At 41.6% G+C, this 14,384-nt stretch overlaps 1 protein-coding gene across 22 annotated transcripts in view; it reads right to left on the bottom strand.

Annotated features, from left to right (window-relative positions):
• Cfap20dc (CFAP20 domain containing) overlaps window positions 1-14,384 on the bottom strand; it is a 291,110-nt gene that overhangs the window by 76,181 nt on the left and 200,545 nt on the right. For 2 of the 22 annotated variants that reach the window (XM_042284394.2, XM_076544533.1), the window contains exon 15: window positions 488-970. The exons of 18 other annotated variants lie outside the window; for them this stretch is intronic. In XM_042284394.2, the coding sequence (XP_042140328.1) occupies window positions 922-970 (49 nt within the window). In that variant the 3' untranslated portion in view covers window positions 488-921. Of the gene's footprint in view, window positions 1-487; window positions 971-13,221; window positions 13,436-14,384 lie in introns of those variants that run through there. 2 more of the 22 variants (XM_076544531.1, XM_076544528.1) reach the window with 2 other exon arrangements.

The raw sequence follows: 14,384 nt of genomic DNA, 5'->3' as shown, positions 1-14,384 counted from the left end.
CTGTCTTGAACAACCATAAGAAGATGAATAGAGTGCAGACTGAGCCAGTGAAGACACACGGGAAGTCACTCCTGCCACATGGTGGTACATAGTAAAATCTACCACATTGTGGAAATTTGAGTAGTTGTTACTGCAAAATCCAGACAGAGCTTCTGAGTGAAGCAGCTCTCTAGCCCATCTCTAGAAGTCTTCCAAGCAAGGGCATGCCAAGTGCATTCTAACTCAGCCTTTGGCAAGTTAAGAGCAGAAAACTGCAGCCCTCTCTAACTAGAGAATTAATTACACTAAAATTAGAATACAAAATAAAAATTCATTTAAACCTTCCTGTGAAACTTAGAAGAGCATAGAGAGTAGGTGGGTTTTAATTCAGTGCTGTATTTCAGCTTTGTGGGCTTTTTGTGAAGGATAACCACAGGTATCATTTTTATCATTACATGTGTTGGGATATCAGAAACCATATTTGCATAGAGATTTCCATTTTTCCTTTGAAAATTTGAAAAATACCTTTATTTTTAGTATTCAAATAAAACAAGGTATGCTGAAAAGAAAGGCTCTGTGAGGTGAATGACGACAGTGTCGTGTCCGCCTCCCCCTTCCCCCACCGTGTTGACTGCACAGGAAACAAAGAGCGGAGAAGGCTGACAGCGTACACCGCTGACGACATTAATTTCCCCCAGCAGCTGCAGAATGTGTTAATTGTAACATTTCAGTTAATGAAAAATATTGTGATAGGATGTCAGTGTGGGCGACAAATGGACTTTTAAACAGATATGATGGTAAAACGCTACTTTAAAAAACATTTGAGAAGGAATAATCTTGTGGCATGGGCATGGGCCATTCCTGCGAGTCAATTAGGCCTCCCAGGGAGGGTAATAACTCTTCCCAGTGGCCAGGCTAGCTAGTCACTGCAATTATTCAGTGTTACCACAGCAGCTCTTCAGCCTTCATGTGGTTCTCACTCTGCAGAAAGCTGTGAAACAGAAAGACAGAGACACTGCAGTATGATAACAGCGTGTGGACTGCATCAGCCCCGGAACAGTACTCACCCTTACTAGTGAACTTTGCATGGAAAAGTGTACAAGTAATAAACACACAATTTAGGGACCGAGACCAAAGCAAGCCACCCCCTGGGGCAAGAAAGAGGAGTTCCTCTTGCTTCTCCTAGTCAATATTTTTTTTTTCTCAAAGGCCACCAGATGGCAATACTACAGCCAGTTTGAATCATCCAGTATGTGTACTCTGTAGCTATCAAGAGTCTTTTCTAAATATTGTATTTGCCAAAGTCATCCATGCTTTAGAGTGTAGTTAGTATTCTGTCTGTGAATACAGCACAATTTACTTATCTCTTCCAGCATACAAACCCAGTTCTTTCCAGCTTGGGGCTGTTATGGGTGTGTTTGTGTGAGCTCTGTTGTTGGGGTTACAGATCAACTGACAGTCCACAATGAGGACAAGGCAGTTTTCTGACAGTGCATGTGGGAGGTCCTCAGTAATGAGGGCACACTGAATAACCAGAGATAAAGGCTTGCAGAACAACCTAACAGGAAGAGGAGGAGCTCCAGGGGTTCCATGGGGAAGTTTGGAAGGCCTATTAGACTTTTGATGTTAATGGAGATGACTGTGTTTACCAAGCTAAATTAGAATGGAATTCCCTTAGGGGGCTGGGGCTAAGGACAGCTGGGTTTCAGGAGGCTCTGCTTTAGATAAGGAAAGTTAAGACAGGATTTTGTTCCACAGCTCAACTGGTTTCACTTAAAAACAATTTTTTTTGTTTTGTTTTGTTTTGGTTTTTCGAGACAGGGTTTCTCTGTGTAGCTTTGCGCCTTTCCTGGAGCTCACTTGGTAGCCTAGGCTGGCCTCGAACTCACAGAGATCCGCCTGGCTCTGCCTCCCGAGTGCTGGGATTAAAGGCGTGCGCCACCAACGCCCGGCTTAAAAACAATTTTTTTATTAAGAAATTTTTTATTCATTTTAAATACCAATCACAGATCTCCCTCTTCCCCCTCCCACCCCTCCAGCCTTCCCCTACCCCCACCCCTCATTCCCTCCAACAAGAAGGTAAGGCCTCCCAGGGGGAGTCAGCAGAGTCTGGTACATTCAGTAGGGGCAGGTCCAAGCCCCTCCCCCTGCCTCAAGGCTGTGTGAGGTGTCCCATCCTAGGTAGTGGGATCCAAAAAGTCAGCGCATGGACCAAGGATGGATCCTGGTCCCACTGCCAGGGGGCCCCTCAAGCAGATCAAGCTACACAATTGTCTCGCTCATGTAGAGGGCCTAGTCCAGTCCAGTCCTGTGGAGGCTCCACAGGTGTTGGTCTAAATTTCTTCATAAGTTCCTACTAGTTTGGTTTGGTCATCTCTGTAGGTTTTCCCATTATGATCTTGATGCCCCCTTGCTCAAAAATAATCTTAATAGCAGTTCTTGGGAGGTAGAGTGGACCCTCAACCATTTATGTATGATACACATCTGTATGCTTTTAACAGCCTGTGTAACGAAGAAATGTTATTGCTGGATAAAAGGCCATGATATGTTTGGCTCGTATAAGACAGTTTTCCTAAGCAGTTATATCAACTTTACCTCCCTTGGCAGTGTATCTATATACCCCTAGACAGTGCAGTCACCCTCAGCAGTTTATACCCCCAGACAGTGCATCTATGCATCCACCAGCAGTATATTTATAGCCTCTTGCCAGCATATTCATACCCCCTTGGCAGGGTACTCATTTCCCCCCTGTAGGTATTCATACCTCCTTGGCAGGGTACATATATCCACTATGGCATTTACATGGTACACTCAAATCTACCCTCCGAAGTGTACACACAGCATCCCAAGCAGGGTATTTATATTCCCCTCATCAGTCTTGGCCACTTTACCTTTCTTTTGGTTTGTCTCTATCTTTTTCTACTGATTTGTGTTTTATACATATATTGTGGACACAAGCCCTTGTATTGCACATATCTCCTATTTTTGTGGTGTGTCTTTTATCTGAAGTAGTGTTCTTTAGTAAGTTTCCAATTTTAATATAACAGAATTTATTAATGTTTTCCTTTATGGCTTGTGAAACTGGAGACCTGTTTAGGAATTTTTTTTCTACCCCAAGGTTATAAATCTATTCTTCAGTGCTGTTCTTCTAAAGCATATAATATGGATGATGGGACAAGCATCAACCAATGAATCACATGAAAACTTAGACCTACTATGAAGTTCATATTGCACAATGCTTGAGAGGTAGCACAGTGGCTGGAAGGGTGTGAACTAGGCAAATGAAGAGGTAAGGAAGGCAGTGTAGGGAAAGACCCAACAAAAGCAGCTTTGAGCAGCAAGGAGGCCAGTATGGCTGGCATGAAAACCCTTATAAAGTAAACAGTATAAAATAAGGTTGCACCAGCAGCATGGACCAGGCCACTCAACCTTGCGGTCTATATTCCTTGAGTGAAAGGTTTTATTTAATAAGAGGAGTAGACTCAGATCTATGTTTACAAAGGTCACTCGAACCCATGGGGAAAGGGCTGTGGTATAAAAAAACCACATGTGATGCATGGAGACTCCCTACTAGTCTATAGCAACAGTATAAGGGAAAGATGATAAGAAGTTTAGGTGACTAAACACTGAATATAAGCCTTTAGTGAGACGGGAACTGAAAATGTGAACATGATTCACCCTGCACCATAAAGCATAGTGTCCTGGTAAAGGGGAGCTGTAGTCCACATGGTTTGGATCACATCTAAATTACCTTGTTCAGGTGAGAGGCCACCAATGGGGTAAGTCCAACAGTGTGTCAAGGAAGGTGGTTAGGACTATGGCAGCACCAGGAATGCATGAACAAAACAACTCAGACATGCTACTAAGGAAGGCCCATGTGAAAGGGCAGTGGTTCAATGCACTGCTCTGGGAGAGGAGCAGAGGGAAGCTCTCTCCAGCTTGGCATCAGGGTTTCCAGTGTTGGACTCATCTGACAATGGAAGGGAATGCCTTGTGCTGTGTGGAGCCCACTTCCCTGGCACAGATGTGTAGAGTTTGAAGAGACTCTGGGTCAAATCACCTCTCTAATTCCCTCGTATTCTGATTTTTTCTTTCTATTCTCAATTTACTAGTGATACCCTGCTATCACTGTTTCATCTACCACTTAGGAAGATATTCATGAGAGACCTGTGAATTATCTCACTAAACCCTTGTAAGCAAACCCGGAAGCAGGAAATAAGTGCCTACTTTGGGATAATGGGTGAGGCTTGGAGAGGTTAAATAATTTCACAAGGATACAAACCCACTCTTACGGCCAGTCTGGGCTTTAACCAGAGTGTTATGTCACCTCCAAAACCCACTTGTTCTATGTACCAATGCCAAACAATAACTGAAGCAATTTTGTTACTAATTTATTGGCTATAATGAGTGGGGTGGTTGGCTGCAGGACAAAAAAAAAGAGGAAGTGTAAGTGCCAACCAAATGTGTGCCTAGAAGTCTGAAGGGCTGGAAACACTTGACAAATAGCATCAATAACTACTGAAGACAATGACTATGCTAGGATGCCAAGACTCATGCAAACTGCCTCCACCAGGCACAGCTCAGAAGTTCTTCCCTTGGCTTATTTCTTCAGTGGCTCTTACTCTAACTTGGGAGTCTTAATTTAAGAATAGGAATGCTGATTCATACCATAAAGATACATGCTCAGCTATGTTCATAGCAGCACTATTTGTAATAGCCAGAACATGGAAACAACCTAGATGCCCATCAATGGAAGAATGGATGAAAAAAATGTGGTACATATACACAATGTTTTTCTCAGCAGAGAAAAACAATGAAAGCATGAAATTTGCAGGCAAATGGATGGAACTAGAAAAAATCATCCTGAGTGAGGTAACCCAAATCCAGAAAGACAGTCATGGTATGTACTCACTCATAGGTGGATTCTAGATATAAAATAAAGAACAATCAGACCACAAGCCATAGAACCATAGAGGCTATATACAGCATGGAGGTCCCTAGGACGACTGTGGCTTATAATAAATTTCCGTTTTACTCAATTATTGAAAAAAAAAATAGCCAAATGAATGGAAACACATGAACTATGAACCAAAGGCTGAGGGGCCCCCAGCTGGATCAGGCCCTCTGAATAGGTGAGCCAGTTGATTGGCCTGATCAATTTGGGAGGCAGCTAGGCAGTGGGACCAAGTCCTGTGCTCATTGCATGAGTTGGCTGTTTGAAACCTGGAGCTTATGCAGGGACACTTGGCTCAGTCTGGGAGGAAGGGACTGGACCTCCCTGGACTGAGTCTACCAGGTTGATCGCAGTCCTTGGGGGAGGACTTGTCCTGGAGGAGGTGGGAATGGAGGGTAGGCTGGGGGTAAAGGGAGGGGGTGGGAGGGGGGAGAATAGGGGAACCTGTGGCTGATATGTAGAACTGAATGGTATTGTAAAATTATATATATATATATATATATATATATATATATATATATATATATATATATATATAAAGAAAAAAAGGAAAAAAAAAAGAAAAGAAAAAAAAAAGAATAGGAAAAGTCCACAGCCATGTTAAATCCTGGTAAGTCTGTACATACATTCCCTCCCACACACACCATAATTTGAACTGTTATCATCTAGGGTTCAAGCCCTGGCTACTGAGTATTTGCACTGGGCTTAGGCAAATATTAGCTCCTTTCATGTTTTGTTACATGAAATCACATAAAGTCCCCATTGGCAAACCAAGAGAAGATAATATAAAACAAACCATGCCTCCCTCATGTTAGGCATGAATGCTAAGATGTGAGAACACTGTTTCAAGGCACCAGAGACATTTTATTCTGACAGTTCCTGGCAATGCAAGTCCATCTTTATCAAGTTAATTACATGTGTGCTATTCATATCTCATGTTTATTTGTATAAAATATGAATTTCCTTAATTTTTCTGATGAATATCTGCAATGATACAACATAAAAGTAATTCATTTCCTCGCTATGACTGAATGAGCAACTTAAACAATCCCCCCCATCCACCGTCCATGGAAAAACAGTAGGTTTATTCATAAATTATAATCTCAGTATAAAGCTGAAAAATGACAATAATAGCTGATGAGGACAGATGAGCATGCCACTATACATGGCTGTTAGAAGACAGATTTCTGTGACTGAGACTCCTGAAGAACGTCATGGGGCTTGGCAAACTTAAAGCACAAAGTCAGGTTTGGAAAGAAAAGCAGGAACAGTGGAGAGATGTCAGAGGGAAGCCATGCAAGCAAGTGCCAGCTTAGAAAAGGCCAAGCATGCTTGCTGTGAAGCCACCTAGATGGCATCCTAGATGGTGCTTTTTCTTAATTCAGAAGTTACAGATTTAATAGAGAATAGCCAGAAGTGGTTTTTAAGGTCAAACTAGAAATATGTTGATGATTTAAAAATTCAGGCCAAGTGCTTTATTATATTACACCAGCAGAATGTTATTGTTTAAGAATATCATTAGATCAGCACAAACCCACACTTACCATTTCCTGCACATTTTTCACCAAGCTGCCCTCTGACTATGAGTAATCAGCTAATCTGCTCTTTGCCTCACAATCCCTCAAAGTGACAGATCCATTCCTCCCCTAATACATAAGGTCTTCATTTACTGTGAGCCTTGCCACAGCACTCTTTGGCTAATGTTGGAATCTGGTAATTCAGTAGCAGATGTAGAGACTGTCACATGGGGTACTTTGTTTCCCATTTCTTCCATGACTTCAGGAGGCAAAAATCTGAGCTTTTTCTGGATTCCTAATATGGATTAGTAGTATTTGCAGAACGAAGGACTAGGGTAGGGATTTCTAATATGAATTAACTTGCAGAATGAAGGTACTTTTTGTTTTCAGTAAGAGTGTAGTTAAGGAGTGTGGGGGAGGGCAAATTGTGAAGAACAAGGAAAGTGTACTCTTTACCAAGTCAAAACACTGACCAGACCATGACAGAAATTTCTCTTAATTCCAGTGGCCAAGGAGTAGATTCCTAACGTCTAGTTTCATCCCTTATGGGAAGGATCATCTACAGTTGAGGGATGAAGCCCATCCACAAGAGGAAGCGTTATTAGCACAGTGTGTACTTGTCACACACATGAACTAAAACACACGAAGCCATGTAAGATCTAGTTTTTAGTTATGTTCAGTAAGGGATAATAAAGCCACCTACAGCTCACCATTTGGCTTTACTTGTTACTGAACTATGTGTCCATGTGATGTTTCAGAGTCACTACTGTTAACTCAAAACCAAGAGCAAAGAAGTTGTCTGCAGCAAAATATGATAAGTATTTCCTAATAAGTATGTTTAAGAGTATGCATGATTCTTTCCCTCATGAATATATATACCCAACACCCAACAGTGTTTTCTCATCCAAAGCACCAAATTGCATCTGATTCGCTTTAATGGATGGCAAGGGATGTAAAGCCTTTTAAAAATCAATGGGCAAGAAAGAGTCAATAGAACAATAATGTTTGTATTAGTTCAATCAAATCAGCTAGGAGTTGTTTGCTTTTCACCTTGGAGTCATTTGAAACAGGCTGAGCATTTGACTCACACGATATTTATTATACTGAGTGGGTTTTTATGTGTAAATGAACATCATAATATGAAACTACAAAAGCCAATAAACACAATATATTGCTAAAATGAGAAATTATGTGTTTTAACTTAAATCAATTTAAAATTAACAAGAGAAATGAAAAGAAATACAAGGAAGAAACGGGCAACTTCTAACAGAAGTGGAGTCTGCACATGAGTTCCAGTTTTGTAAGGCTGCGATCTTCCCTGTGGCAGGCTTGGTACACGTCCCTCTCCCCTCCGCCCTGTCGCTTCCTCATCTGCCCACTGCGTGCCTGCATGACACAAGGAGTGGAAATACTCAGGCTCATGGAAGGGCCTCAGAATCATCAAGCAGCACTGGAGTTAAGGGCCAAAAGTACACTTTTAATTGCCCATGCTGTTGGGGTTTCGTATTTAAACAACAGGCAGCTCTTCCTCATTGGATTACAAAATGGACAGCAAGACAGCGGGTCTAGAGACAGGGCTGGCTGGACAGTGATCATGGTCTTCCATTTCTTAGGGCACACATCATGTTCTGAGACCTTGGCCCACCCCTTTACATCTAGCAGAACAGAGATGCTATAAACTAGAATTACCACTTACAACTGCCAAAGGTTATTATTATTCTAAAAATGTAATCTTTTAGTTAAAATTTGAAACTATCCAACTGTTAGAATGGTAAATAGTTGCTTTAGGAATTGCTTTCTTTCCACTGGACTGTGGGCCACAGGGGGTGTGAGTTCACCATCTGGATGGACAGCAGTGATTATGGAGGCCTGCGTCATCTCAGGAGTACTGCACTTTGCTAGTTAGAGATGCCAAGATTCTTTAGGGATGTGCCATTTCAGAGACACTTTGGGAAGGTGGGGGAGAGAAGATGCACTCTATTGTTCTGAAGCCCCCATGAACAAGGATTCCATAAATTTGCAACTTTGGAAAACAAGACAATAGCTAAAATATTGGTTAATATTTCCCAGTCTTAACACACACAATGGAAAAGCCAGACAACCTAGACTGAGCGCTGAGTGCCAGCAGCACAAGAGAGATCTAGTTACAACCAAGGGCAGTACAGAGTGGGCTTATCAGGCTCAGAGAGGCAGGTCCAGGAATGAGCCGGGAAGAAAGCAAAGATAAAGACACCCTGGTAGGTGGGCAGGGGTGGGCTGCCGTGCTGGCTAGTTTGGGCCTGGGATCTGAGCAGATTTGCTGAGGGAGGAGAATCATGAGAGCCAGGACTGAGGGGTGGGCAGGTCAGCAAGAGTCAAGGGCAGTGGAGGAAGACATGATGGTGCAGGGAACTACTGACTGCCACTCTGTTCATTCACCATGGTTCTGCTGGTGAACTGCTAAACCCCCTGCAACCTAGGGGGAGAGGTGGTTCCGAGTTGAGTGGGTTACTGTCCAGGGTTAAGAGTGGTTAGAGATGAAAAACAGGGTGATTCTCAAGGATGTTTCTGGGAATCTTGTCCCTGGGGCAGTACAGAGGCCTTCTGAGATCTGCCTTCTTCTGGAGATTGGAGAAGGAAAGAGCCCAGATGTCTTAAAATCTGTCCTCATAGTAGAGCAGTAGTCTCAGGAGTCATTTTATGAAAAGGGTGGGGTGGGGAAGAAGACACTTGAATTAAATGTGCCAATCGACGGGCTCAGGTTTTTATCCATGGGCTCAGGTTTTTACCCTTTTCTCTTTTATTAAAAATATATGTGTGTATCATCTCTATCTATCTATCTATCTATCTATCTATCTATCTATCTATCTATCTATCTATCTATCTATCATCTGCCTATCTACACACATTTTTTAAAAACTCCATTTGCCTATGCAGCCCAGTGAGGGCTAAGTGCACCTTCTTCAGCAGTGGTAACACAAGCAGATGGTGCATGTAGCACTGACTCTCTAGAATGGATATGAATGACCAGTTGCGACAAGCCTTTTCCAATAAGTACCTGGAAGAATATACTCATTCAATTTTAGTGAATTCTATTTAAAAGCTGAAAATAACCATTTATCAGAGACTTTAGATTATGGATATTTTCTAAGGTGTCATTTAAAATTAATTCATGGAAATAAAGTCCTACATGCAAATTATTACATGTAGGAATAGGGCCAGGTACCTAACGGCTCCAAGGAAGTAAAGAATTTGAGTGTTCATGGGTTCTAGCTCAAGGCCCTATACAGAGGGATGTAGTTTGTGAGAACAGATTGGCAAGTTATCTTTGAAAGGTCAGTTTCAGTGATTTCAATGCACATTTCTTGTGCTTTTACTGGGTGTGGGACTGTTTGAAGAGGTAGGGATTCGGTGGAAAGGAGGCAGGGCTCAGCTCATACACTTTGCATATCAGCATTCTGGAGGGGGAGGGGTACATGTAGAAAATGAACAAATAAAAAAATCAATTAGTGAAGAGCCCTGTGATCAAAATGAGAATTATACGGTGTTAAAACTGACTGATGACGATTTCAGGGTGAATGCTAGGAGAGGACTTGCTGGAGAGATGGTAGCTATGCAAACACAGGAAGAGAGAATCCCAGGCAATGCTCCCAAAGTTAAACAGTCTCCAACCTATGAGGCAAAAAGAGGACCACTGGGTGGAGTGCAAAGTGAGCGAGGCGCATAGCAGTACACAACTGTCCGAGAGGTGGGATTAGAAATCAGGTGTGAACACTGTCCAGGCAAAAGCCTCCTATAAGAGCACAATCCTGCCTGACTCAGAATAAGGCAAATTTACTGTCCTATTGTCAGGAAAAGGGAGGCGATTTCTTACAACCATAGAAACAAAATGCAAAATTTAACTGGTTAATATTCAGGGTAAGCACTTTCATTTCTCATCTGTCTCCACATAACGCTTTTCCCGCCTCCTCTTTCCCTCATTCTCTCAACGCTCCTATCCTCACTCAGATAAACAATACAGGCAAGAGGGAGAAAGAGAGAGAGAGAGAGAGAGAGAGAGAGAGAGAGAGAGAGAGAGAGAGAGAGAGAGAGAGAGAAAGTGTGTTCTTAGCTTTCCATCACTGTAACAAACACGGAAGCTAAGCAACTTATAAAGAGGGAAGGTTATTTGGTTTACAGAGGCTGAGGTTTCAGTTCTTGGTTATTGGCTCTATTGATCTGGACTAGCATGCCACAGTGGGGACATGTAGCAGTCTCTTCATGACAACCAGGAGGTGCATGTGCACACACACACACACACACACACACACACACACACACACTAAGGTGGGGAGTGAGGGAGCTTGGATCTCAAGATCCCCCTCAAGGGCACACCTTTAATGGTGTGCTTCTTCCAATAGGGCTCCACCTCCCAAGCTTCCACTGCCCCACATGGCTCCACAGGCTTAGACCCAGGCCTTCAACACATTGGTTTAGAGTTCTAAATATGAAGAAATTGGGGCCTCAAGCAAGTGTGGATCTGTAGTAATAGAATTACAAAATCAGATGTATTGATATCTTTCCCAATAGGAAGCTAGCAAGAGGAGTGATAGACAACCTGTATAGGCAGGTCAAGACAATACAGAACCCAGGCGACAGGAAGAGAACATTACCACCATGATGAGGGAAGTGGAATGTTTGTTTAGGGAGGACAGCCTCTGGCCTGTTTAAAGAACATGGTGAAGAGGAAGCAGAGGTGCAAGCTCCATGGACTACTCAGGCATCAGCTCTTTCTTGTGCCACAAGAGAAGAGGCTTGAGCATTAGAAGTGGAGCCCAGTAAGCAGCATCCTGAAAGTGAAGAAGAAAGAAGTGAAGGAGGCCTAGGAGCCTGTGTAGGGTCTGATGACAGGCCAGCCAGCTTGCTTCCACCAGGCAGGCTGAGCCAGCTGCATCTAAGGCCATTGGTTATTAATCATTTGTCAGAGTCTTCAGGGCTTTATCAGATAATTGCAGTTATAAGTATGTTTATATCACACAAAAATGTGGCAGAGCAGTAAAGGATTAGAAACTAACATAATCTGCAATGACATTAAACAACAACACCCCCCCCCCCAAAAAAAAAACCAATCTACACATAGTGATAAACCACAAAGCAAACACAATAAAACTGTACCATTTGCTGCTGCTTGGAGATTCTAGAACTGTTTCGGTATTGTTTATCTCCATAAACATTTAAAACCTTATGAAGCCTTCGACTTCATTCCTTCCTCTCCCTAAATTTCCAATAGGTCGTAAAATAGCAAGTTGCATCCCTATTCAGCAGGAAAGACTGACAGTCAACTCTATCCACACAAACACACAACCAGAATGCAATCACAGCTTATTTCATAAAATTCATTCCTGAACAAAAATATCGTCTACTGTTCTGAAGAATCTGCCCAAACATATAAATAGTTGTGCCTAAGGGACAGCTCTAAACCCACAAACCCATAGATGGCATTTTCAAATAAATGACCTGAGGCTGCAAACAGTATCCATTCTGCTCTGTTTGGCAGCATGAAAGTTTACATGCTAGGAAACATTTCTAACATGAATGAACGGTGAAATTGTCTACTCCTGCCCCACAATCCTCTAAATTGTATTAGATAATGTTAGCCATTTCTGCACCTTGTAAAAGCTGTCAGTGCCCCATGAAGTGGCATCTGCGGATTGGAAGGAAAGGGCCCCAGCATCTGAGATGCTGCCTAAATATTAGTTGGTGTATTAAGGAAAAATAATGGGAAATGCCACCCCCTGCCTAAGAATGCATTCGAAATGGCTCTGCACAAATCGAGACATGCCAGGGTATGTGATGAGGTGAACCATATACATTTCATTTCCTAGACTGTAATCTTCTCAGGAAAATGATTACCATTGCATCCCACCTCAATCCAATGTCAAGCACTGCCCTGAGAGTGTAAGTGAATGATTTCACTGTGAAGAAAACAAGCTATGAATATATTCAGTGTTTTAGCTATTTCCAACCTGGAGCCAACTTTCTATCACCTGAATCTGCTTGCTTTGTGGGCTGTATATTATTATCTCTAATATTAATCCCCCACACACAAAATGAAGAGAGCAATTATGTTTTAGAAATGAAAATCTTTCTAGAACAAAATGTAAATGAAAGACCCTGAGGACACTGACTTCTATTACATTAATGAAGCTTATTGAAAGTTGACTCTAAATCCCTATGTATGTGCATATGAGTATATGCAATTTAAAAGTCTTAGGTTCATAGATACTTGGAGTGGTTACAGCATTTCACTGGAGTTAATATGGTCATTTGTCACAGGGCCACATCCTGCTGTGCTCTTAGTGGGCATAGATACACATGTTTTCTGTCTCTGCTATGATGCCCTTGCTGTGATTATGATCACACTAATGCCTGCTTTTTAGGTACTGCTTAGACTCTCCCTAGACAGAACTTCCCATCTAGGATTCAGGTTAGATGTTCTTTTATCCAAGAGGTGCGCAATTAGAGACAGCTTCTCATATCTTTTCATATTAGTTATCTGTACTTCTAATTTTAAAGTCCTATATTTTGAGATGTAAAGTAGGGGGTATTATTTATCAGAAACACAATAAATGCAAATCTGAACCATAATGCTAGCCACCAATTGAAATTAAATCACATGTATCACATGAATCAATCCATCCCACTTTAAATGACAATAATGCTAATCTAAAAAATTTACCATCCTCTATGTTTATGGTTCAATAATGCCTTTCTGTCAGCTCTCCAGGCTGCAGAATTTATGAGTCAGCAGGGTTTTTGAAGGTATATAATAATCTTCTAGGAAACTGTGGATTACCTGATAGCAAATGGGGTTGAAAACAACTTTTGTTCTTTATAGTTTTTTCCTTTAAATTTTACTATGAAGAAATTTAAAGTAGTTTTTCCTAAGTGAATGAATGCTTGGTTGCAGAGAAAGTGTCTATTCTGTTGGTGAACTTCTTTTCGTATTCTATCTTTTGAAATCAACCTGGAAAAGGGATAGTCAGAGTTACATACTGTCCCATCAAAATGTCAATCATTCATCCAGTGTTTATGACTCTTTTTCTTCAGCTTAGTGAAAGAAAAACAAATCATGTAACCCTTCATAGTGGGAATGAGTCTCATGGAAGTCAGAACCTAATCTCAGATGGCATGTAGCTCTCATTTTTTCTTTTACACATGAGGGGTTTGTATTATGATGTGAAATTTGGAAAGGGTAAAAGACTTGCCTGAGATAATTTACAAGGTTAGTGGGTAAATGATGACTTCTTTTGAAGTCAATGCTCTACTTTCTAGGATATCTTACTCCCATTATTACTTGTTCAAACTACAAATTCTCAAGTTCTTATAATTAGGATTAAAGTTGGATTACCAGCTTTTTTGCATATAGAAAAGGAACTTATCAGGCAAGGTTGTTAAGTGACACCACCTATCTGTCTGTCTATGAATGAATATGAAAATGTCTTTTTATAAGCACTGAAATTCTACTCTCAAATTTAAACTCATCATTTGTGATAGTGATAACTCTTCAAAGTTCATATCAGGTGCATGGACTAGGAACACAAGGATGAGTACTAATTTCTACTCATGTCATAAATATTCTCAGCTCTAATAAAAGTTCTGTAAGCCATGTAGATGGTTTCCCAGGAGCCTTGTTAGTACTCTTCCATGGCTCACTATTCCTTGTGTACTGGACCAGAAGTGGATTCTTGGTCCACTCACTCTCAGCCAATCACCTTGAAAGTAGAAACCAGAAAGTAGCCTTGTAGTGGTGGCACACGCCTTTAGTCCCAGCACTCAGCAGGGGAGGATCTCTGTGAGTTCGAGGCTAGCCTAGGCTACAGAGTGAATTCCAGGAAAGGTACAAAGCTACACAGAGAAACCCTGTCTTGAAAAACCAAACCAACCAAACAACCAAACAAATAAACAAAAACAAA

This window comes from Peromyscus maniculatus, chromosome 9 (genome assembly GCF_049852395.1).
Source record: "Peromyscus maniculatus bairdii isolate BWxNUB_F1_BW_parent chromosome 9, HU_Pman_BW_mat_3.1, whole genome shotgun sequence".
Taxonomy (NCBI): domain Eukaryota; kingdom Metazoa; phylum Chordata; class Mammalia; order Rodentia; family Cricetidae; genus Peromyscus; species Peromyscus maniculatus.
This window is presented reverse-complemented; position numbering and strand designations above follow the sequence as displayed.